Here is a 24,817-nt window from a genome sequence, read left to right as displayed (position 1 = left end):
AAATGCATAGTTTCATGTAGATAAAAGGAAGGATATTTGCTCCATAAAACAAACAAACAAACAGATTGATTTTCTTACAAGTTTCCTTTAAAATTCCAATATGATCAAACAGGGCTTATTTTATATGAATTTTCAGAAATACTGTGTATAAAATAAGATACAGACCTGCATATGGTTGCAACTAACTAGATATCTAGAAAAGTTATGACTTAGAGCACAAAACCCAAACAGCATTGGGATGTCATTTTGTGACCCCACAATGATTTTAACATTTGGCCAACTCCATGTACCCAAGGTTGCTTTCTTGGCTTCCCTTTGAAAGAGTCTCCCAGTGGGGACAGGTTCATGGTTTGCATGATTTGGACATCATTAAATATGAAGCAAGCCACACGGAGACGAGATGCCCCAGGTTGTAACATGAAATTTTTATCTGATTGCAACTCAACCCTACAGCATCTGTAAAAGAAATTCTGGTAAGAACTGAAGTCAGAAATGTCGGTCATGTCAAATGAAGGGATTAGAGGCTCACTGGTCTGTACCAGAAAACCGTCTCCAGTATAAATGGAGAAGTCCACGGTTATTAATAACTTTAATTGTGATCCTTTAAAACCCAGTATCCCCAAACTTGACTTCCTGAGGTTGTGATTTGAAGGCATATAATACATTACTAAGTCAGAAATTATTTTTACTGGCAATAAATACTTTTTAAAATTACCTAAAAATTGCTCAACTGCAGAAGAAGGCAGCTCTGAATATCACTCAAGTTCTTGGATGTATTTAACACTTGGTGAAACACAGACAAAAAAACCCTCCAAATTTACAGAAACTCATACAATGAAGAGGCAGCAAGGGTGAAGCCATTTGATTCCCTGGCGGTTCCCAGGTACTGTTTCGTACATATCTCCATTTATAGCCTTTTAAAATTTTATCTGTAGTCACTAACAGCTTTTACTTTTCAAACTACGTGGTTTGGCAAACACAACTAATTTTTAAAGAAGGCTCTGGCTAAACTCAATGAAGAAGAAATCCAGTGTGTTTAAAAGCAGTGCAGGTATCAATACAGTCTAAGGCTCTTTAAAGACAGTCAGTTCTACACATAGAGAGAGGGACATTTACAATGTGCACGGTAAAGACTATTAATGAAATGGACCCCTGTGTATTAATCAAATGGAAGAATAAAACAAAGTTAGCACATTAGAAATGACTTGTAGATTTTTCCCAAATTAATCTTCCTTATCTTAAGATAATATATCCTTTGATGGTCTATATATGCATCCTTTTAAAAATGGGTATCAAGTATATATTTATGTCATTTAAAGAACTGGAGAGTAAGTCCAACCTTGTCACTGTTAAAACAAAACAAAACAAAACAAAACAAACAAACAAACAAACAAATAGAAAAGCCACAAAGGTACAAGATCCAGGTAACATTCTGAATCGTGGAAAATGTGATACTCATCTGGTGGGGCTAAAAAACTGGACGCCTAACAGTTACTTTGGATGGACTCGGCACCATCAAATTTCATGTTTCTCAATTCAACATGGCCAAATATCAGATCTCAGGATTAGGACAAAATGCACAACTTCTTTGGGGCTACACAAGCCTCTGCTGCTGCTCCAGGTGTCAGGACAGCAAAACTGGGAAAACTGGCTCTGCCATCCAGCCAGCCCGTTATCAAGGCAAAAGATGGGAAGGAGCCAGGGAGTGGAGCTCGTAGTGCAGACAGCCACAGTGGGTTTTTCTCCTGACGCACACCCTGCAATCTGCGACTGGGGACCTGCCCTCCTTCATGGTGCACAGCTGGTACACTCATGGAGGTTCCCTTTGATCACCGCTTCCTGTTCCGCACATCTGCATTTTGCTCTTTCTGGTTCAGCTCTCTGGTTGTGGTGGAGAACACCATCCTTGAGAGACTGTGGAAGAACACTTCTGAGACCTTGCAAATCTGGAAGTATTTTTACTAGATCTTCACACAGACCTGGGGCTCTGGGGATAATTTCCAGTTTGAGGTAATTTTTGCATTTGCAGCTTTTGCTTCATGGTCTCTTTTTGTCTAATGTGGCTGCTGAGAAGGCCTGAGCCTCTCCGAGGTTCCTGGGAATGTGTTCATTCAGTGGTCTATTATCCTGGATATTCTGAACTCCCCAGAGATATGCACAGCTCTGAATTCATTCCACATATTTTACATTTGGTGTGCATTTTCAGTCTAGAAGTGAATGGCTTTAAACTTAGAGAATCTGTGTAATCATGTAGTGTGTGTGTATATACATGCTTTTGCATGTGCTGGTGCATATTGGGGTCAGGGGTGGACATTAGACATCCTCCTCAGTTGCTCTCCACTTATTTTTTGAGACATAGTCTTTTACTGAATATACAGGTCTCTGACTGGCTAGATGGTCTGGCCAACGAACCCCAGGCATTCACCTAGCTTCTCCACAGCCCAGCCTTGGGGTTACAGACAGGCACTGCCAAGCCTGGTTGCTATGTGGGTGCTGGGGAATCTGAACTAGGCCAGAATTCAGGCTTGTGCAAAAAGTGCTGTACTGCCTGAGCATCATGGGAAGGTTCTGAGTCACTTATTTGATAATGCTGTTCTCTTCCTGGAAACTCAATTCTATAGTGTCTCTTTCAGATTCTCTGCCTTCTCTACCTTTCTACCCTGCTGTTAGATTTCTTCTTCCTATGCTCCTTAGGCCATTTCCTCAACTTTTGTTTATGATTTTTTTCTCTCTTTCTCCCTTCCTCCCTTCCTCATTCCCTCCCTCCTTTTCTCCCTCCTTGAGCTGACTAAAATTTCTACCTTTCCCTGTTGTTTAATTTAGGTGATTCCTTCGGAAAAAATATCCCAAACCATTGTCTACTTTTTTTCCTCTTGAGGTGTTTAAATTTTCCACAGAAGGGTCCTTTGTCTCTGCCAAGAAAGGCAAAGTCCACAAGCGAATATTCGAGAAGGTGACTAAAAGAAGAGGTTGAGGTCTGTCCTTCTTCCCCTTCCTTTCCTTTTCCTTCTTTTTCTCCATCCCCTTTTCTTCCTCTCCTGCATATGTCGGCCAGAGGGCAATGCCCAGTCTTTGCTCAATAGTTCTTTATTTCAACTTTTAAACATAAAGTCTCTCATTCAACCCAAAGCACATCCACTCGACTAGGCTATCTGGTCAATGAGACTTAAGGATTTATCTCTCTCTGCCTTCCTAGCATCAGGGTAACAGGTGTCCCATGATGGCTATATTTTTATGTGGTTCTAGGGATCCAAACTCAGGACTTCAGGCTTGTGCAACATGGAGGCATTTTATTGATGAAAGAGCCACTTCCTCAACTCCTTCCTTCCTTCCTTCCTTCCTTCCTTCCTTCCTTCCTTCCTCCCTCCCTCCCTCCCTCCCTCCCTCCATCCCTCCCTCCCCCCCCCCTTGTTCTTTCTTTCATTCTTAATTCCTTTTGAAGCATGTACTTTAGTCTGGCCTAGAACTTGTAATCTCACTCCTCAGCTTTTTTTAAATCTTTTTTTTCAGGTACGCTCAAAAGTACCTTCAAACTTCCCCTTTCCTCTCAAATATGACAGTAAACTGTCTTGGGCTATGAGACTTTACGTATATTAGCATATTCTTAGAGTTATTTAAGCCTATAGATCAGCCTAACAGCTCCATGAGTTAGGTAGTTATTCCCATAGAACATTATAACTTACATCAGCACAAGTACTGTTGGCAAAACATACATGCATTAAAAGAAAAATTAGCCCCTTGTTTTTCAATAACCACAATTGCATTTTAATGGGTGTGAGCATTTACTGGAGGCTGTATAACCCCTTTGTATGAGACTGGCTATAGAAAAGCTCATTTCCATACAGAAGTCAGTGGTTTTTGTCACATACCTATCCAAAAGGATGGTGACACAGTATTAAAACTATGAACAATTTTAGCTAGTCTTATCTGCGGACATCATGTATTTCAAGCCTGTGACACATCTCTGACTGTGTGGAGAGGTGTCCTGGGTGTCCTGTCACAGAGTGAGGGATGCACAGGTTGCAGGCAGGCTAGTTTTTTCCACACAGGTACTGTTTGGAAAAAACCTAAAAGTTAATCTTCCATGTGCACACTCCACTGGCCTGAGAACAAGCATCTACATAGCAGCTCTTTTCCGACTCAGCCCTCAAGACATCCAGCCAGTGGAGTCTCCCTGACATTCTGAAGCACAGAGTCAGCATATGGACAAAGATTCAAGAAAGGTCACATTGCTAAGTAGAGAGTCACACTGGCAAGAGGAAGTCTTAACTTTCTAAAAAGGAGATGGGAGGGGTATCTCCGTGGTTAAGAGCCTATGCTTCTCTTACAGAAGACTGGGGTTCAATCCCTAGCACCTACATCAGGCAGCTCCCAACAGCCTGAAACTACACCTTCAGGGCAACCTATGGTCTCTTCTGGACTCCTATGGTACCCACACACATGTGTATATACATGCACGTAGATACATTCACATCTTTTAAAAGAAAGTAGGAGACACCATGTGTGTGTGTGTGTGTGTGTGTGTGTGTGTGTGTGTGTGTGTGTGTGCACGTACCCCCCGCCCCCATTCTTTCTGTGTGTGTGTTTCCCAACTTACTTTTTTGTGGCTTTGGTTTCAAATGTCTAATTAGACCATCAGACAATGCAATAGAAGCCATCCAAGACAGTTTGTGGCTATTTCCAGACAGCTGAGTAACAGCCCGAGAATTAACATCTGTCAATGAATCTTCATCTTCTTACACCAGATTCAATCAGGGTAGAGTTAGAATGTCAGAAAAAAAGAAGGCCAGGCAGGTAGTATGACAAACCAATGTTGTTCCTAAGTAAGCTGACTCGCTATTAATTCACAAAACAGTCTGAAAAGATTTGTGATGAAGCCGACTCCTGTCTAGACAGAGAGGGGAGTGCAAAACACATTAGACCAGCGCAGTGCAGTCGTGACGAAGAAAGCCTGCTCCAGCTGCTCAAAGGCACGGGGGAAGGACCCAGCTAGTCCCTTCTTTATCTAAACATCAAATCCTAATGGGCCCATATCTAGATCCTAGGGAATTTCCACTTTATTTTTAGAGCCTTGAAGCATCTTACCCATCAGTAATAAGGAGGCTGAACAGGAAAAATAGATAAGAAGAACGGGGGAGCTGGTGGGGAATGAGAAAGGAAGGGAAGGAAGGATGTAGACAGAGACAGACAGACGAGAGACCAGGAGAGAGCAGCTATGTCAGAGGAAGAGATGAGAGAGCAATAAAAATCTGTTTAGATATTGTCCCAAATTTCAAAGGCTATTTATGTTTCAGCACTTGGAAACCATCACCGACAGAGTCCTATAAAATTTATCTCTTGCCTCGGATGTGCTGTAGCCATGTCTATTTCTCTGTTTCAACCTAATGGCGGCTAAAACTCAGATATCAGAGAAGCCAGACCCCACGTCCATTCTATGTAGATGAATATACCAGTGGCTGTTTAGATCTAGGAATCAGTCAGGTCATGTAGGAGAAGTAAGTTGTCTGAATATACACACACGCCTACAGTCTCTCCCTCTCTCTCTGGAAATTTCAAGGTCAGCACCAGGGAAACACTTGGAAATTAGGAAATAAATCACACCTACTTTTGTTAGGCACACTACACTTTGTTTAAACACAAATAGGCTCGTTTGGGTTTATAGTCCATCCAACTCGCACAAGCAGTCACAGTCCTGTGTTAATTTTTTAAATTTATGTTAAAAACTATGACCACAGATTTTATTTAATACTGTATGTCAAGTGTGGGCTTCCCAAAGTGGAGTGTGAAAACGTCCCTTTGGGAAAATGAAAGGAGCCTCTCTAGTAGGTGTGGTAAGTACTATGGTGAGGAGAGTTCGTCTTCTTTCTAATAGATCCTGCCTACATTATTTTCTTATAGTGACAGATTTTCTTGAAAGATTTCTCTGCCAAGGTACACTTCCTTGTTATTATGGTTGTGATGGGGGGTTCTGGTTTCTTAAAATACTTTCAGACATAATTAAAGGGAAGAGAAAAATAAGGGAATTCAGCAAGCATGGTAAGGAAAATCCTGTATACACTGCTCGGGTGATTTTCGGAAGAGGAGTGAGTGCCTTCTGTGCCTTCAGCTTTCAGCTTTCGTGGCATCTCTGTGCTCACCCAGAAGACATTTAACTGAATCCAACAGGTCTGGAGAATCCAGAACAAATTTTATTAAGTAGCTCATGATCAAACATATATTTGCTAGAAGCAAAACAAGCCGTACTGGGACACAGAGACTGTAAACAGTAGGAGTGGGGAGAGAATGGAGGCGGGGTGGGGCTGTTGCCATTACCTTCCTCATCCAATACTGCCCTCACTATATTGGGAATGTTTTCTTTTCCTTTTTGATGTGTGTGTGTATGTGTGTGTGGGGGGGTGTGTGCATCTATGAGTTTGTTAGTGTGGTGTGTGCCCCTGTGTGTGTATGTTGTAGAAAACAGAACTTGGCATTGGGTGTCTTTCCTTGATTTCTCTTCACACTATCTATTTATTTATATCTTTTTAAAGATTTATTTATCTTAATTTTATATGTCTCAGTGTTTTGCTTGCACCATATGTATAGAATGACTGCGGGGACCAGAAGAGGGCATTATAACCCCTGGAGTTGAAACTATAAATGGTTATGAGCCACCATGTGGTCGCTAGGAGCCAAACCAGGATCATTGAGCCCTCTGCCTTCCTTTACTTCTTGAAATAGAATCTCTCACTGAATATAAATCTCATGGATTTGGCTAGGCTAGTTGATCAATGAAGTTCAGGACTCCATGCTTTTTCCCCCCTGCTCTGCCCATCATTGGAGTTACTGTCACCATGCCCGGCTTTTTCTTTTAGTATGGATTCATAGGATTAGAGCTCAGGTCCTCACATTTACCACAACAGGCACTTCACCTCCCAGCCTTTCTCTGAATGTTTCTCAAACACACATGTACGCAAAACTAAACCATGCAATCGCAAAGGAATAATCTGAAAATTAAGATGGTAGCTAACTTATGTTTTTCCATCCTTGGTTATAGGAAATATCTGATAAATCATCATAAACCTCAGTAGATGAAGACAACAGAGAAAGCTGTATATATTGTCCCAAGTACAAAGTACAGTCCCAAAATAAGCTCAAACCCATCCCAATTTTGGAATTTTTAGCCTAAGATTTTAACGCATTTGTATTTAAACCACTGAAAGAGATAACTTGCACATATTATACATAGTGACCAAATGAAATATCCAGTTTGCCCTTTATAAAACTATGCCTTCTCATCCATCATCTATCTACCTGCTACTGTTTGAAACAGTAAATGTAAAAGATGCACCCTTACCACCTATGTTGATTTCCATATGTGCTCATACAAAGGATTTATCCACAGACGTAGACATTGGGGACCTAGCATTATTCATGTGTATACAAAGACCTATCACAAACAAAGCATAAAGCGGTCTATTTCCACAGCCTGGAAAGTGACTGTGGTGTTTGATGTGGTGACTCGTACAATGAATGCTCTAGTTGTAACTCAGAAGCCACCAGATCAATTCCAGTCATCCCCGAAGGACGTTAAGAAGCATCCTTTTAACTCTGCTTTTAATGACCTGATACTCAGATGTGACAGGCTTAGAAGCAGAACCCAGTACCATGACCTGCTAGAGCCAACAGGGACCTTGGAATTCCCAGGCAAAGGTCAGGGCAGGGCCATGGTTCCCAAGACACATTTGGCAGGATCTGCTCGCTGCTGTAGCAGAAGCATAAACAGCAGAAACAGGAAAATGCCATGTTTTTTTAACCTTTGTGAAGAAATTGTTAGTGACCATGTCTTTTCTGATGGGAAAAATACAAAAGAAAACAATCTTCAGGTGGGGGGGGGTACTATGAAATACCTGGACGCACAAGTTTTGGGCTCACGGGAAGTCATAAATGTACAAAAGGTCAAAGGCAGAGAACAGTTGTCCCTCACACTCCTGGATCACAGAGCACTTGGGTGAGGTCAGATGACCCAGTAATGAAGAGAGAGCCCAGGGCATGGTGACATTCTTCATGCTTGTGGAACAGTGAAAGTTTACAGCTCTAGTGTGTGGTGTGTGTATGAGCACGCGCGCGCGCGCGCGCACACACACACACACACACACACACACACACACACACACAGATGAGAGACGCCTGAGGGCTCACTCTGTCAAGTCTTTGGGCTCTCAGGTACTTTCTGAGCTGCAGACTGTCTTGCAGGGGGTTTTGGTCAGTAAACACCTGCAGTAGATTTCTCTTTTCTACCAGCATTTTAGAAAGGTTTTCTTTGAGTCACAAGTCTAGTTTAGCCTTCTGAGTACAAAACACTATATTCGAAAAAGCCTAGTCACCAAGCCCAGCTTTCTGGTCTGAGCAGCATGTTTTACTAATAAAGATGATGAGGATTGCAGTGCACAGACCCCATGATAAAGAAGACATTGTTTTGAAACCGGTTTTATGTTTCTAAGGAATTGCAAAAACATCGCTCTATGTGGTGTGTGGTTTTAAAATAGAAACAAAGACCTACTGAAAACCCAGAGATACATTACCCCCAGCAGGAGAAAATGCTTACCGGGCTCAGATGCCGATCTAGGTTCTGTTAGCATGAGAAAAGAAAAAAAAATGGAACAAGCATTAGAACAGGGTCTGGGGTTAATTAACCTACCGCCTTGCTCCCATGGCTTTTGGCTAGGCCGTGTGTGTGGATGTGGGGAGGGCCACCTCTGCACAGGACAGGGTTAAGCCGGCAGCCACTCGGTTTACATTTCCATAATACAGAAACACTGGGCCCTAGGAAGTGTAAGACACTGTAGTTCCAAACAGACTTCCGACTTGCGAGCCTCTTAAAATGATTTGCCAGATAAGCGAGTATGTGGGAATTTTTGTTCTAAAGGAAAGATCTATAGATTTCGTCCACTTCAAAGGGGCCACTGTGGGTTTTTCCCCATAAAAATGAGGTAGACTAATTCCTTGGTCTATTTCACAAGTAACATTTTGGAAGGGGTTGTGGGGAAAGTTCCAGCACTAACTGTCAACTCTACAAACACCTTGAACAAAAAAAGAGCATCTACTTCTGGCCTCTTTAATGCGGGCAATGTCGTGCCATACAACAAACAAGGAAGGGGCAGTTTGAAGGCATTATTTTAAGGAAATCGGCGTTTTCTTTTAGGATATACAGCATAACACTGTGTGGTCAACAGCAGTCGTAGAACAAAGTCGGTATAGAAGGCTGTAACTAGAAAATCGGCATTCACACCGCTGTTTGCATCTGTAGCTGGGCAATCACAGTGGTCCGCTGGATCCCACATTTACAAGGTGTTGTGAGAAACGGGAGGGGAAAGAGAGCGGCTGAGTTACGCAGATTCGTTTACACCCTGCACGTTTACAGACTATATTAGTCTCATCCCACTTCGATAATATAAAACAGTTCATCTAAGTCCTTTCCAGCTCTTGTGAAACCAGAGGAAATCAAACTAAATTCAGGAGAACCGACACCTCTTCTTACTTTTCTGGAGAATTCTGAAGTCTGGAGAGTCGTGGATCTCACTCCCTTGCCGGAACCACTGGACCTGCATCGGGGGTGCTCCTCTGACCCGGCATTCCAGGACCACCACCTGGCCCTCAGAGGCTACTATGTTCTGTAGTTCCTGAAATTCAAGAAGCAAACGGCCCACCTCAGACTTCTCAGCTCTGTAAACAGTCTCACAACAGAGGAGAAAGATGCCAAACCTTAGACAAAACCCCAAACACAGAGGTAACAAAACCTCCACGTTGAGAGGATTGTCAGAAAATAATCAGCATGAACTCAGGTAAGGATGAGTACCACAGGCCGCCAGCTTTTCAAGATCTTCCGGCCGTGAGATTCGGACAGTTTACCATAAGGCCTGTCCGGTGTTTGCAGATTTGCACCGACCCTTATTATTTGTGGCATTTGATGTAACAGCTGCCACTTTCCTCTGGCTACATTTAATGGTAAGCTGGTGGAATGCAAGGCTTGCAGATAATTCTATTCCAAATGACTGCGGATGCTTAGGGAAACCAGATAAAAGCAAAAAAGGCACACAAGTGTTTTGGCAGGTACCCACCCATCCATGTTAAAAATTCCCTTACATACGCCTTGGCTCTATGGCCCTCCTCCAAGATTAACTAGTAATGGTGGCTATTGACACTTTCAGATCATTTGAGAATTTGACTAGACCATTAGATACCTTAGGAAGTGTGTGTGTGTTTTGGAATAATTAAGTCATGATTAAAAAAAGTACTTATAAACAAGCGAGAGCACACAGAATTCATTAGGAATAGTGTGTAGACTTTGAACAGGTTTGTTTTGTTTTGTTTTAAAGGTCTGGGTTGTAATAGCTAGTCGCAAATCTTTCAGGAAATGGAGAAAAAAATGCTTCAGTATATGTCCATAGGATATGTGTTAAAGCGCTGTGGCTATTCTAAAAGCCTATTGTGATGGCCAATGAATTATAAAAGTGGAAGGAAAATATCTTGTTTGGCAGTGAAAAAGAATATATATATGTGTATATATATATATATATATATATATATATGAAATAATAAGAAATATATATAATATATATAAAAGTTTAAGTTTATCAACTACTAGTGTTGGAGATGTAGCTGAGATGGTAGAGAGCTAACTCACTATGCATGAAATCCCAGCACCAAAACATCTAGGGGTAGTTGCTCATGATTTTAATCCTAACAACTCAGACAGAATTAGATACTGGACAATCAGAAATTTAAAGTCATCCTTTGCTATATTGAGAGTTTGAGACTAGCCTGGGCTAGGTGAGACTCTCAAAAAAAAATCAACTAATGATTGTGTTCCTTTCTCCATTTATATTTGTAATTGCAGAAAATAGATGGCTTTACATGTCTTTCTTCATTTTTTACTGTATTTGTTTGTTCACTGTGTGTGGGATCGTGGTACACACAGGCCAGAGGACAATTTCCAGGAGCTGGTTCTTTCCTTCTACCCTGTGGGTCCCAGGGAATAAACTCAGGCTTGGTGAAAGCGCCTTTATCAGATGAGACATCTTGCTGGCCCTAGACAGTCTCTGGCTCTTAAGTAAATGTTTTGTAGTTTATGATTGTAGTCAGAGATGAGTTAATTTAGTGTTTCAAAAAGCACAGTGTGAGGTCCAGCTTCTATGGGCCAATCTATGAAATGGTTCCAGGAAGCCATTTCTGGTACATGACACCCAAATATTTTTCCTGCTTGAGCTTTTAGGCATCAAAGGAGATTAGATTTATTCTTAAAATTATGCTGCTATTTTTTCCCTTTTGTCGTGTTTGGAAACAAGAGTGTAGCAAATGAGTGGATGCCTGGAGACAAAGACAGAAATCTAGTTGCTCCTAGATTTTGCTTACAGCTTACCCTCTCCTGTAACAACACACACACACACACACACACACACGCATGTACATATGCACATATACATGCACCTATGTGCATGATGAATGATTAAGCCCAGTAAGTCATTGAGGCAACCTTCAGGAGCATAAGGAGAAGCCCTCAAAATAATGAGGATCAACGTTCAGAGGTTCAGAGGCTCGCTTAGTCATCTGCATCATCATCCTGTGTCACATCTGGGAACGCTGGATGCTTCAGGATCCATATAAAGTCCTTTCATCACAGCTAATGCTGACTTGGCATTGTGATTCCTCAGAAGGGTCCGAGGGAAAAAAGGTCCTCTGGAGTAGCCTTCCTGTGAACATCCAGATTGCCCAGAGTCTCACAGTCCTTACCAACTCCGCTGTGGGAGCCAAGCAGGCTCCTGCAGATTCCCATGCGTACAGTGTGTTGGGAATCTTTAGAGGAACATGAGGATATAGGTGGATGCACTCCCTGGATAGGAAAAGCCCACCTTGTCATGCACTGTCACCGCCATGCACAAGAGGAATGCCAGAGAAAAGACTCAGGGACATGAGTCAAAGGGTCATCTGAGTCAGGAGCGGATACAGGATCATCGTCTAAGCCCGATCCACTAAACATGGCCCAAAGAGGATGCTGCAAGCCAGAGAGAAAGGAGAAAACATACATAGGGAAGGGCAGAATGCAGGCATACTACGACACATACCAGGTCAGAGGGCAGAGATGCACACACTACTTCCACACACTCTTTCTTTGATTTTTTTTTAAAAACCAACATACAGTAAAAACTAGTTTTCAGTTATGTTGTTAGTACTTAGAACACTTTGTGATTTGATTTGCATGGAGGTGGTGGTGGTGGAGGTGGTGGTGTTGGTGGGGGTAGAGGTCGTGGTGGAGGTGGTGGTGGAGGTGGAGGTAGAGGTGGAGGTGGTGGTGGTGGTAAAGATAGTGGAGGTGGAGGTGGTGGTGGTGGTAGAGATAGTGGAGGTGGAGGTGGTGGTGGAGGTGGTGATGGAGGTGGAGGTGGTGGTGAAGGTGGAGGTGATGGTGGAGGTGGAGGTAATGATGGAATTGGTGGTGGTAGAAGTGGTGGTGGTGTTGGTGGAGGTAGTGGAGGTGGTGGAGGTAGTGGTGTAGGTGGAGGTGGTGGTGGAGGTAGAGGTGGTGGAGGTGGTGGTGGAGGTAGAGGTGGTGGTGGTGGTGGTGGCGGTGGAGGTGGTGGTGGAGGTGGTGGTGGTGGAGGTAGAGGTGGTGGAGGTGGTGGTGGTGGAGGTAGAGCTGGTGGTGGAGGTGGTGGAGGTAGAGGTGGTGGTGGAGGTAGAGGTGGTGGTGGAGGTGGTGGTGGAGGTAGAGGTGGTGGAGGTAGAGGTGGTGGAGGTAGAGGTGGTGGTGGAGGTGGTGGGGGAGGTGGAGGTGGTGGTGGTTGTGGAGGTAGAGGTGGTGGTGGAGGTGGTGGTGGTGGAGGTGGTGGTGGAGGTGGAGGTGAAGGTGGAGGAGGTGGTGGTGGAGGTAGAGGTGGTGGTGGAAGTGGAGGTGAAGGTGGAGGAGGTGGTGGTGGAGGTGGTGGTGGAGGTGGTGGTGGAGGTAGAGGTGGTGGTGGAGGTGGTGGTGGTGGAGGTGGTGGTGGTGGTGGAGGTAGAGGTGGTGGTGGAGGTAGAGGTGGTGGTGGAGGTAGAGGTGGTGGTGGTAGAGGTGATGGAGGTAGAGGTGGTGGAGTTAGAGGTGGTGGAGGTGATGATGGAGGTGGAGGTAACGATGAAGTTGGTGGTGGTAGAAGTGGTAGTGGTGGTGGTGGAGGTAGTGGAGGTGGTGGAGGTAGCTGTGTTCGTGGTGGTGGCGGCGGTGGTAAAAGAATGACCGTTGATGGTGTCTGTGCCCTAGCAGTTGTACAACAATGGACGAATTGAGGTTTCAGTTCTAGATTTTGAAGACCCTCTTGGTGTCCAGGAGAAATGGGTCACATTACAGATGGCAGGACCCATTGACCTTGTGGTGAGGGACAACAAAAGACACATCCATGTTTCTTCTCCTGTGCCCCCAGCATGGGCATAGGAGTCATGTGAAGGCTGGGCACAGAGTTGAATATTTGGAGCCCCAGCACTGAGAAAATTGAGGCAGGAAGAATGTGAGTAGCCTCCTTAGGAGGCTAGCCTGGGCTATGTTTCCAAGAAAACAAAATAAAACAAAACAAAGATAAGGGCAGAAAAGAGGCGTGTTTGGCCTCGGTTGCCCCCAACTCAAACATGATGAAACACAGTCTTCTAGAGATGCCCTTGAGATGTTGGCTGTGAAAACTCTGACACTTCATATTGGCTGTGAACGGCCTCATGTCTAAGTGGTCCGAGCTCAGAGCATCTGAGGAAAATGTCACCAACATTACAAACTTAGGTTTCTTAGGGACTTAAAAGACTTCCTTTGCTTTTATTGTTGCTAGCTGTTTCTGGAGGGGCTCCCAACCATTCGAATGTGTTCTCTGTGCTTACTGGAGACAGGGGGAGAGTGCTGGAAGTTTTTATTAAGCTTGGAATTCACGAAGTCAGGCTTAGAAGTCAAAATAAAAGCATTCCCTACACAAAGATAATAAAGCTGCCTTTGCCGTCCCCTGACAGACATTCCTTCTTCCTGTCTCTCTTTCTCTCTTGATGAAGGTTCACACTCCACAGTCCAGCTTCACCTGAAACTCAAAGCATAACCCTTGCTGGCTTTGAGCTCACAGCAACCCTTTGCAGCCTCCTGAGGGCAGGGATGACAGGCTTGGGCCACTCAGGCTTCCTTCCAGAAGTTTTATAGATTTGTTTACTCATTTATCTTCAGCTTACTTGGGATTTATTCTTGTGATAAGTGTGGAGTCCAATTTAAAAAGAAAATTCCTTTGAACCCCACTGGAGGATTCATTGTGTCCCTAAGTGATCTCTCTGTGGGTGCTCTGTCTCCTCGGCAGTTTGATGAAATTTGTGCCTTTGTCTGAACGTGTTTTGGATTTTTTTTTATTGGGATGTTTGCAATACATGGGGTTATCTTGGGCATAGGACCTTTCCCAGTTAGCATCTGCTATCAACTTGGCATGGCCTAGAATTACCTGAGTTGAGTTTTGGTTGAGGTATTGCCTCCTTCAGAGGGTCCTGTGGGCAGGCTAGTGTGGCATTCTTGATTACTAATTGACGCAGGAAGGGGTTCAGGCCACGGTGGGTGATACCATCCTCCCTGCAAGGGGTCTTGGACTGTATAAGAAAACTGTCTGAGCAGAAGCTAGGGAGCTAGTCAGTAAGCAGAAATAATCCCTTGATTGCTGTTTTGAGTCTTTGCCCTCACTTCCCTCAATCAAGACCTGGACGTGAAGGCCAAATAAACCTTCTTTTCCTCCCCAAGTTGTTTTTGATCATGTTGTTTATCGCAACAACAGAAAGCACACTAAGACTGGACACAAGAAAACATGAAATTCATTAATGTTTTCTAAATACCACACATGCATGTTCCAAGAAAAATTTAGACAGTGGTTTTAGTACACCTATGTATTTACTGAGTCTTGTCACCTATAGGATTTTCCACTAAAGACTGCAGTCAATGTTCTAAGTTTTAGTTTTTAAAACATTTCAGATTAGGAATGCTCAACTTTTATTATAACTATAAGACATTTAGGAAGCCTTGACGTCTTATAAGATAAATTTGCTTCTTCCCTAACACTGCCCTTTTTATTTCCTCAGTTGGACCCTATTTGTAGCCCTATATATATACATATATTTTTATTTTTATAATGTAACTCTTAGAACCAGGTTGCTAAATTTTATATCAAACAAATGGATAGAAACAAGAAACTTGTTGGGAATTCAGCTAAATTTGCATTAGATATATCTGAGAACTAATGACTTCATTAGTCTTTTGACATGAAAACGGCCTATCTTTCCTCTTATTTGACCTTTTAAAATGTCTTTCAATTAAGCTTTCGACTTTTCTCTAAAAACAAAAAGAAAGAAAGAGAATCTGTGTGGACTGGTTTCTGACTCCTGCAGCCACCCAAGGACACGAGGCTAACTCACTTTGGCAATGCAAATTACCAATTTTAGCCAAATGGAAAATTAGGCTTTTTGTTTATTTGTTTGTTTGCTTGCTTGTATTTTTTTTCTATAAAGCTTCCTAGATCTTTCAAGAGATTTCATTGAGAGTAAAAAAAGAAGATGGATTAATTCTTGGGATTCATTGTACAGACCAACCCTGGCCTCAAATTCCTAAATATCCTCCCACCTCTGCCTCCAACTTTTGGGACTACAGTCATATGCTACCAAGCCCAGCTATAAAGAAAGAAAAGATTTAAATACTGAATTCTATCTTGTTATTTATACCTCTCCCGGCTTCCCCGTTAGATCAAACATCTGGCTTTACCTGCTCACAGTCATCTTTCATAAGAAAACAGCCACACAGCCATTATTCAATGAATACCTACCTATCCCCTAAGGTGACCACGATGACTTGCCTATTAATATCTTCATTTCAAACCTTAAAGGCTGCTACATAAAGTCACATGTGAAGGAAATGTAAGGACTAAAGCAAACACGGAGAATGAGACTTCCAGATGTCAGACCTTAGTGAAAACAGGAAGAAGACAGCCCATGGTGGCTCCATCAGGTCGGCAGAGATATGAAGTCGGACTGTGAACCTGAAAGAGGAGAGACACATGGATCGGATTCTCGATGTATAAATCTCTGAAAAGATGGGCTAAAGAAACCTTTCATTATGGGGATTGCTCCACTTGAATGAACCGAGTGTATGAAGGTAGCACCATACATCACCCACGAGTCTACTCTTACAGCACAGACATTGTTCTGCTCCCTCATTCCACATCTGTTACTCTTCTCTGTTCAAAAGGATATTGGAGGTAAGAGTTCCCCGGGTCCTGGGGGAATCTGAGAGCTTTTAAATGCTATTACCAAATGGATTTCTGTGTGTGGGACTTCCACAGGGGTCTGTTTAGAAGTTCTCACAGATGCTATATTTTATTTTAAAATACAGTCTGGATTCATTGAATCAAAAGGATAAGTGATTGGCAATGAAGGGAATAGTAAATTAAGGAAACATCTGCCGATCTTATTTTTCACGTGAACACTTTCAATGAAGGAGAATGGCAAATATGGGGGAAAGAAATGAAACTCACTGACTGATGTATCAGAAGCTCTAGGCCCTGAAAAGATTACTGAATAGCGTTCATCTCAGGGGAAGGAAAAGGTTCCAGAATTGTGAATGGAAAATAAAAAGTAGTGAATGACAATTTTTGTGTGTGTTAAATTGCTTACTTGCAAGTAAATGAATTTATTCACTTGTAAATCGATAGTGATCTGATACTATGTGTCTTAATACACCCCGGACACTACAGTGCCGTGAAGATACTACAGCCATGACAGACCTTATTCACTGAAAGAATTTTTATTGGCTTGCCATTTGGGAGGTCTGTGTCTCACTTTTCACAGTCTTTGACATCCAAAGACTATATAGACATTCTATATCTATGACAGATACCGTTTTAATGTCACATGAAGACCAGCTCATAGACTTCATACCACCAATGAGAGACCGCTGGCACTACAGTCTCTATTCTGCAGACCAAGGAATTAGGCCCAGAGATGTTATGCTGTTTGCTCAAAAGTCCCTTTTTAGTAAGAGCTGGGATTTGAACCCAGGTTCTCTGACTCCCAAGTGTTAAACTTTCTATCTCATTGCCTGCCAGGAAGAAATGATGGGCACCTTCATTTCACATCAGCAAACTAGGACATAGAACTCAGTGTTCCTGTAGAAATAAAAACATGTGAAACACACTGTGCACATGTGAGTTAGTGCTTGCGTCTATATGTCAATGTACGTCTTTTTGTTCTACATTTCAGAGTACGTTCAGCTGTGTTAAGAAGTATCTTAGGTTCTCCCCCAGAACTAGTCTATAAACTGGGAAGAAATGGGGCTGATGACTTCTCTCTACTGTGAAGTGTCTAGCACAGTGCTTAGCGTCAGACAATTTCATGTCAAAATTTAGAAGTCAACCTCTTGAACAAAAACTACCCGTGGATTTGATCAGAGATAGTTTTACAAACGTGACCCTGGTTCAGCGGTTTGAAAAAACTATTTACTGTATCTGCCATTTCTGGGTTATTTATCCTTGTTGATTCTTCTCAAGTTTATGAACACAAATGCCTTTCCTCTATTGATTTCATCTTCTACATGTTACAAAGTATGAATGGCATGCAGTAGTTATTGTAATGATTATGGGTAATATTATGGGTAATAAAAGCCGATGGAAAGCATGGGGATTCACATGAGACAATTCTCTTCACTAGGGATGGATGTACCTACCAAGAACGTCAGAAAAGCCTTCTACAAGTGTTGCACTTAAAGATTTATGTCACATCAATTATTTAGATACATTTTATTTTTTTTTTAAATAATCATGCTGATGGTGTTTGCAAATTCCGCTCACTACAGTTACTTTCCAGCTGTCTTGCGCTGACCTTAAGCCAGTATTTTAAAACAGCATAGTGAAGTCAAAGAATTGGAATTGTCTTTTTCTAAGCCATACTGTTTGGCCTTCAGAGGCTGAAGAGGCTGAAAGAGTTCCTGTTGGTGTGTGAACTTTCCTGGTCTCTCTAGATAAGCTAATGAAACGGGCTAACTGGATGAACGGGCAGAGAGGACGCACACTGGAGTCCACACAGAGCTAAGGCAGATACCATTATCCTCTCAGGGCTATACGAATGTAGGTGTTGACGTACTGTGTACTTTTGATTACAGACTCTTCTTCATGAAGTAAAATGAGACCATTAGCCATGGGGTTTCCTTCCTTTTACCACTATTTTTACTCAGAAAATACTTCAAGGGAGTGTGTCAGTTAGAACTGAAAACTACTCCTAAAACAATGCAGCCTGCTCCCGAACTCAGTTCCTCGCAGGCTGGAGGCACAATTACCTGTTGCACAGGCACAGATAAGGGCTGAATCACAGCTGTGGTCACTCCTGTCTTGGGGGATGAGGATCCTATCGTCAAGGAAACGGAAGTTGTTTTCTTTTGAGCTCTGAAAAATGAAGAATCACGTGTTAATTAGTTTTTTTAATCAGCAATTTTTCTTTAAAATAATCTTACAAAAAGCCCAGGTTTCTTCTCTCTCTCTCTCTCTCTCTCTCTCTCTCTCTCTCTCTCTCTCTCTCTCTCTCTCTCTCTCTCTCTTATTTTCCCTTTTTGGTAGACTCAGTCTGTATTTATTAAAATTTGTTTCAGAAGTTGGAATTTGTTAAAACAGATAGCTAAAAGAGTTACATGGTCAGGGTCAGTGCACAGTAAGAATAGATTGTAATAAACACACAGATGAAAGAAAAGTAGCCAGAGGCATCTTACACTTATAAAAAGTTTTCAGGCATTATCTTTAAAAAATCTCAAGAGAAAATAAAAACAGGGAAAGCTCTCCAGTCTTTATCAGTAGGCAAATATTTGACATCTTTATGGTTAGGGTCCTATAGTTGACTCGGTTTTAGTGTTTATTTTAGGGCTAGCAGCTGTCCTTTGTGCTGGCTTCTAATTTTGTTGAGAGGAGCTTGGAATTGTTGTCTTCGTGCTCAGGATTTTAGTGCGGTGGAAGGGAAGGATTTAGAGGAGTCAAATTCCAGGCTCATGTTGGCCTAGAGGGTGTAGGTCTTGATTTGAATTCTAAGTTAAATCAGGACAGGCAAAGTGGACACAGCAGAAGCTCATTTAATATCTGTGACTATCTGGGGCTGAATGGACCTGACTATATAGAGCCAAACTATATATGACTATTTTATTATTGCAATAGTCTTACCATACAGTAAAGTCATGCATTAATGTGTAGGGATCTAATCAGGGGGATTGGTTTTTATTGCATAGAATTGTTATGTATTTACTAGAGAATTGAAACACTTGTTAGCACATCTCAGCATTAATGGAGCTCTCTCCCAAACTCAGGTAGACTTGAATATGCTTTGGCAAAATGAAGGGGACAGTGATATTTCATTAGTAACCCACGTCTCTGCAGGGATAAGCAAATTCTGGCCTTATAAGATATAACATCTAACTAGTAAAAGATTTTTGCATGAAAGAAAACCACTTTCTGGCCTAAATAAGAAATTGCTGATCCTCATTCACACCTTCGCAGTAGCCTAACTGGTTTTACCTTCAGTGTGACCGGTCTTGTCTGTCCACTGGCTGCCTCCAAAGCTAACACAGCAGCTGGCTCGATTTTGGCGTACTCATGATAAAATACAGACTCCCACCATTTCAGCTCATGTGACGTCAAAAATAGTGTCCCAGTGGCAAGCACTTGATCTCGGACGGACATGGCTTGACCTCTCCCAGCCCAGCACACCTGGCTTCAAATCCCAGCTGCTGCCACCCTTCCTTGTCAGAGGGACTAGCAGGGGACTCAAAGACACTCACTGTGGCATAGCTCCAGCTTTTGATAGGAAAGGTAAGCTCTCACTGTCAGAATCCGTTGAACTGGCTCCTAGGAAGACATTAAAAATCACGACACAGTTAGGACACGGGCGGTATCAGCATCTGGAAGAATTCCGAATAATAATGGTCTTCGTCTGGAAATAGTAACATGCCAAGTCTCATTTGTGCTACAGATACCCATGGAAACTGAGGCCGATTCGGTGTCGAATCACTTTTTATTGTTTCTTCAGAAAATAATCTTTTAAAAGTGCTATTAATAGCTTGTTGAGACCACTGTGCTTGCCATGCCGGGTTTATTATTAGCTCCGTTTTTATCACTTTGGCCATCTTGGCCATCCTTTCACGTGGCTAGAAAGCTATGAGACAAATGCGAGTGTCTTTGTGGAAAAATGCCCATGGTTTTCACCTTTAACTCTGGGAGATCACATGGTGGAGGTTGCTGATGTCTTCACCACCCATTAATCAGACGTAGCCTCCTGACTCTGTCTGTGTGCGATAATGGCTTCACTACTCTCTGATTTTGGAACACATCCTCCCAAACTCATCTCGTTCCTGAATTAAGGGTCAACTTGTTTTATTTTCAGGTGTTGGTAAACTGTACTTGACTTTTAAAAATTTGTTTTGTGTGAGTGTGAGTGTTGTGGTCCATGCACACGAGTGTGTGTGTGTGTGTGTGTGTGTGTGTGTGTGTGTGTGTGCATTCCTGTCCATGAGTGAGTGTGGAGACCAGAGACGAATGCTGTGTGCATTTATGTCCATGAGCGTGTGTGGAGTGTGGAGACCAGAGATGGATATTGTGACTCCCCTTCGGCTGCTGTCTGCCTTAGTGCCTTGAGACAGGGTTTCTTCCTGGCCTGGATGCTCACTGTTTCAGATAAGCAGGCTGCTCAACAAGCCAGGTCACTTGTCTCCACCCCTCAATGCTAGGGTTGCTGATCCTTGCAGCCATTTATGGTGTTTTCCATGGGTAGTAGACACGGACTCAGGTCCTGGTAGCTACACAGCAGGCATTCTTCTCCAATGAGCCATCTCTCTAGCCCTTGCACTCAAACTATTTAAATAGTTATTCTTATCATGAGTGTGTGTCTGAGTTTACACATGTGTGCTCACGTGCATTGCACACGTACCTGCGCACCTGGAGGTCAGAGGACAACTTTCAGAATGAGTTGTGTCTGTGTCTTGACATCTTATTGGATCCCAGGGGTTGAACTCAATCCTGAATCTAAGCTTCTCTGCCAGTGTGCTAAAACATCTCACCACCTTCAAATTTCAGTGTGTACCTATTTGTGTATCAGAAGATTTTAAGCAACAGACTTAAATTTCTGATATTTCTTTTATAAAACAAATTTCATTTGGGGTATTCAAATTATCTTACAGTACATGCTTATATGACCAAAATAGATTTCACGCATGTACAGAGTTGTCAAATAATTAATGAAAATATATTTAAAAAAATGATCATGAAGCACAGAATTATGTAAATTAGGTAAGATTAGTGCGTGACCTCCTCAACACAATTTGATATATACTTGGCATATGTCTTTCAGTTTAATATATCGACATATTGACACACATACATTTGTGTAAACAGGCAGACAAATGGTTCAGAGTCAATAAACTTTGCACACAGTACTTTTGCTCATCAGTGCATATAGAATATCTATGAACACTCAGCTCTCCTGGACAGCCACCTGAATTCCCTCCCCTGTCTCTCTGTAAGTCTCTCAGGTCTTTTGTTGACCTTGAAAAGAGTCAGCTGAGGTAACTCTGTTGGAATGTTTGTTCTGTCCCTTCCTACTTCTTCAGTGTGGGTGTCGCTCACCTGCCTCCTGGACTGCCACGAAGGCTCATGTCTTTCCATTTCTTTCCCTCCCTAATCCATCCTTCTCTTACGTGAAATTAATTTTTTCTAGCATACACCTTCCCTGTTAAGGCACAAGAAGATGCCCCAGTCCACATGAGAAGTCCTCATATCTGACATGCACCTGATTTCCCGATTTCTTTGCTGGAAGTTTCATCATTTGCAAGTCACCAGATTCTGATCCCCATAATTAAATGTATGCTTTGGGGGAACACTGCTTAGGGAGTTAGGCTGTGGTCTCAAAGAAATTCAACATGTACACAAACCCTTGGAGAGTCTTGTTCTTGTGAGCAGAGAGTGGAGTGAGAACTAAATGCCTTATATGGCAAAATCGGGAAAAGACAAAGCAGGAGAGGGGTGTGGGCAGTGAGAGGAATGGAGTGGGCTTGTGGGCCCAAGCAGGGAGCAAGGAAGGCTCCAAAGGATGAAGGGGAGGGAGAGGGAGGTCTGCCTTGCCAGGTTTCAGTTTCCTTGTTTGTGTCTGCACTTTGGCAACTCACTTTCCTCTGACACACACATGCTATTCTGTCTCTTAAGGTCATCATCTTCTGGGGATTCTCAGGGCTCTTGTTTACACCCTGCATAGCACCTGTTCTGTCCTTTCTGCAAGCGAATTACCGGTCCTTTGAGAACTGAGGCTAAGAAAGGAGGTAGCAAATGTGAATATTTAATATCGACTCTGCCATAGCATTATTGGACTATTAGACCCCATTAGAACTTCCCCCAAAAGTAAGCTGTATCCAACTTATAGGCAGGAAAATGGAAGAATCAAGTTGGTAGGTAAGTTCCCTGAGGTGGTGATGGCCAACACTCTTATTCTGAATTGCCTCCCACTCACGATCATGACCTTTAGGCTGTGCATGTCTAGATTCCCCAGAGTGGTATTTCCATGCTTGCCCAGAGCTGGCCTTTAGCCTCTGCTGGAAGGAGTACAAGAAGTTAGGGAATTGCAGGACGTGTTTGGGGACAGGGAGTGGAGCCTGTGGCTGCATGTAGGAGAAGCAGCAGTTGAGCCCAGTTAGATACGTAGGGCAGGTTTTGAGGCTAGGGCTGAAGGGCCTATAGTTCGTTGGCAGGACACTGAGGGTGGCGATGGGGACCAAATTGCAGGATTAGCTGAAATAGGGGTATTGGGGCTGGGGTTTACATAGAAAAAGCAGACAAAGCACGCGGGAGCAGAAGAAGCAGGCTTTCGAAGAGGAGGAAACTTTCACTACCACGTGGAGGTGGGAGGGGCTAAACAGGGGAGTATCCAGGAAGTAGCAAGAAAGGCTGTTATCATCATGGGCTGGGCTATTCTGAGATATCAGCTTAATTGGACTCATAAAATCGGCTGTGAGGGGAGCAAAGTCCTGAGGCTATAGACGCAGAGTGGTCAGAAATATGGGAGACAAGCAGCTATTCTCACCTGACTCCAAACATTCCTAGCATGTAAAAAATATGGTAATTCTCCTCTGATGATTTGTATTTTAAAAGTCATTCTTGTTTTAAAAAAATTGTGTGTGTGTGTGTGTGTGTGTGTTTGTGTAGCACAAATGTCAGTACACACATGCAGATCAGAGGACAATCCTATAGGATCAGCTCTCCACATTTGTTCTTTTATGTAGGTTCTGGGGATCGAACTCATATTGGCAGCCTTTTGAGGCAAATACTTTTACCTGTTGAGCCATCTTGCTGGCCCTAATAATAAGTCATTCTTCCTGGGTGTGGAGGCTTACACCTCTTTTTCCAGCACTTGGGAGACTGAGGCTGGAGGATAACCTTAAATTTAAGGTTAATCTGGACTACTTAAGGAGTTGAGGCCTAGACTAGCTTCATCTCGTCTGACCCTGTCTCTAGAACAATAACAATAACAGCAACAACAACGACAACCTTACTTCAGGAACAACAACAAAAGACTTATTCTAGGAGCCAGGCACTGGGATCTAGGGCTGGACTTGAATCCCAGCACAGAAGGATCCTAGTGAGTTCAAGGCCAGCAGGGACTACTAAAGGAAATCTTGTCTTAAATAAAACACAGACAGACAGACAGACAGACAGACAGACACACACACACATACACAGATTTTCTTGGACTGTGTTATAGCACAGATGCACCTGACTAGCACACGGAAGACCCTGGGTTTGATATTCTGAGAAAGATAGTTGAAGGCTGAAAATAATAGTGTTCTGAAGGGCTTTGTGTACCTGCCCAGCCCGTGTGGAATGCCAATGTCACCTTCTGTCTCAGGTGTCAACACAGCTGTGGCAGGCTGGAACACACCAAATCCTCAAGGTGTCAGCCACTTCCCTTCCCTCTCCTCAGGGCAATTCCTCTCTCCCCACCTTCACTCCCCCTCAAGTAGGGCCTCTGTGTGCTATCTGCTGCTTAGAAAAAGGGATGTTTATGACGTGAGTAAATGCTTGGGAGACAATAATTTAAATTAAATACAAACAGACCAGGTGTGAAGGCTGTTTAAAAAAAGGTGACATACCAGAAGTGACTGAGTTGGTGGTACAGTGTATGCTTAGCCTGTGGGAAGCCCTTGCTTCAGTTCCCAGCAACACAAACACACACAGAGAGAAAAATCACAGGGCTATTTTAGTTAGGCTATGCATAATTTTATTTTATATTTTTATGTGTGTGTGTGCACGCATGCATGCTTTAGATTTATTTTGAAGGCAAATACTATTTTTGTGATCTTCAGTGCAGCCAGCATCACGTGCCAGGCACCACTCCAGGTTCAACCTCTTAGATCCTGATAATGATCTAATTTCAAAGCACACAGCCACTGTTAAAGGTAGGGCAAACTACTTGCTTTTCATAATATGTTAGGAAAAGTTGTTTTAAATTGTACAATATATTTTTGGTTGTAAGCCTGGCCTTTAATAGGGGAGCCACCTTTCTAGCCCTTGAAAGAACAATACTCAACTTCATGTATAAAGAAAAAAAAAACAAAAAACAAAAACAGGACAGCTATAACAATTCTGTACAAAAAAGGAACTTCTGGAGGCATCACCATCCCTGACTTCATGCTCTACTATAGAGGTATAGTAATAAAAACAGCATGGTTCTGGCATAAAAATAGACAGGTAAGTCAATGGAATTGAATTAAAGAGCCTGATGTAAATCCACA

General features: G+C 42.7%; 1 protein-coding gene across 3 annotated transcripts in view; it reads right to left on the bottom strand.

Moving 5' to 3' along the window:
• Window positions 1-24,817, bottom strand: part of Palld (palladin, cytoskeletal associated protein) — a 386,115-nt gene that overhangs the window by 188,643 nt on the left and 172,655 nt on the right. For all 3 annotated transcript variants that reach the window (XM_075986846.1, XM_075986847.1, XM_075986848.1), the window contains exons 4-8: window positions 19,823-19,889; window positions 18,341-18,446; window positions 15,975-16,049; window positions 9,518-9,659; window positions 8,585-8,608 (exon numbers count right to left, since the gene is read on the bottom strand). In XM_075986846.1, the coding sequence (XP_075842961.1) occupies window positions 8,585-8,608; window positions 9,518-9,659; window positions 15,975-16,049; window positions 18,341-18,446; window positions 19,823-19,889 (414 nt within the window). The remainder of the gene's footprint in view (window positions 1-8,584; window positions 8,609-9,517; window positions 9,660-15,974; window positions 16,050-18,340; window positions 18,447-19,822; window positions 19,890-24,817) is intronic.

The sequence above is a fragment of the Microtus pennsylvanicus genome, chromosome 9, assembly GCF_037038515.1.
Source record: "Microtus pennsylvanicus isolate mMicPen1 chromosome 9, mMicPen1.hap1, whole genome shotgun sequence".
Taxonomy (NCBI): domain Eukaryota; kingdom Metazoa; phylum Chordata; class Mammalia; order Rodentia; family Cricetidae; genus Microtus; species Microtus pennsylvanicus.
The sequence above is the reverse complement of the archived record's forward strand: the minus strand, read 5'-3'. Positions and strand labels throughout refer to the sequence as shown.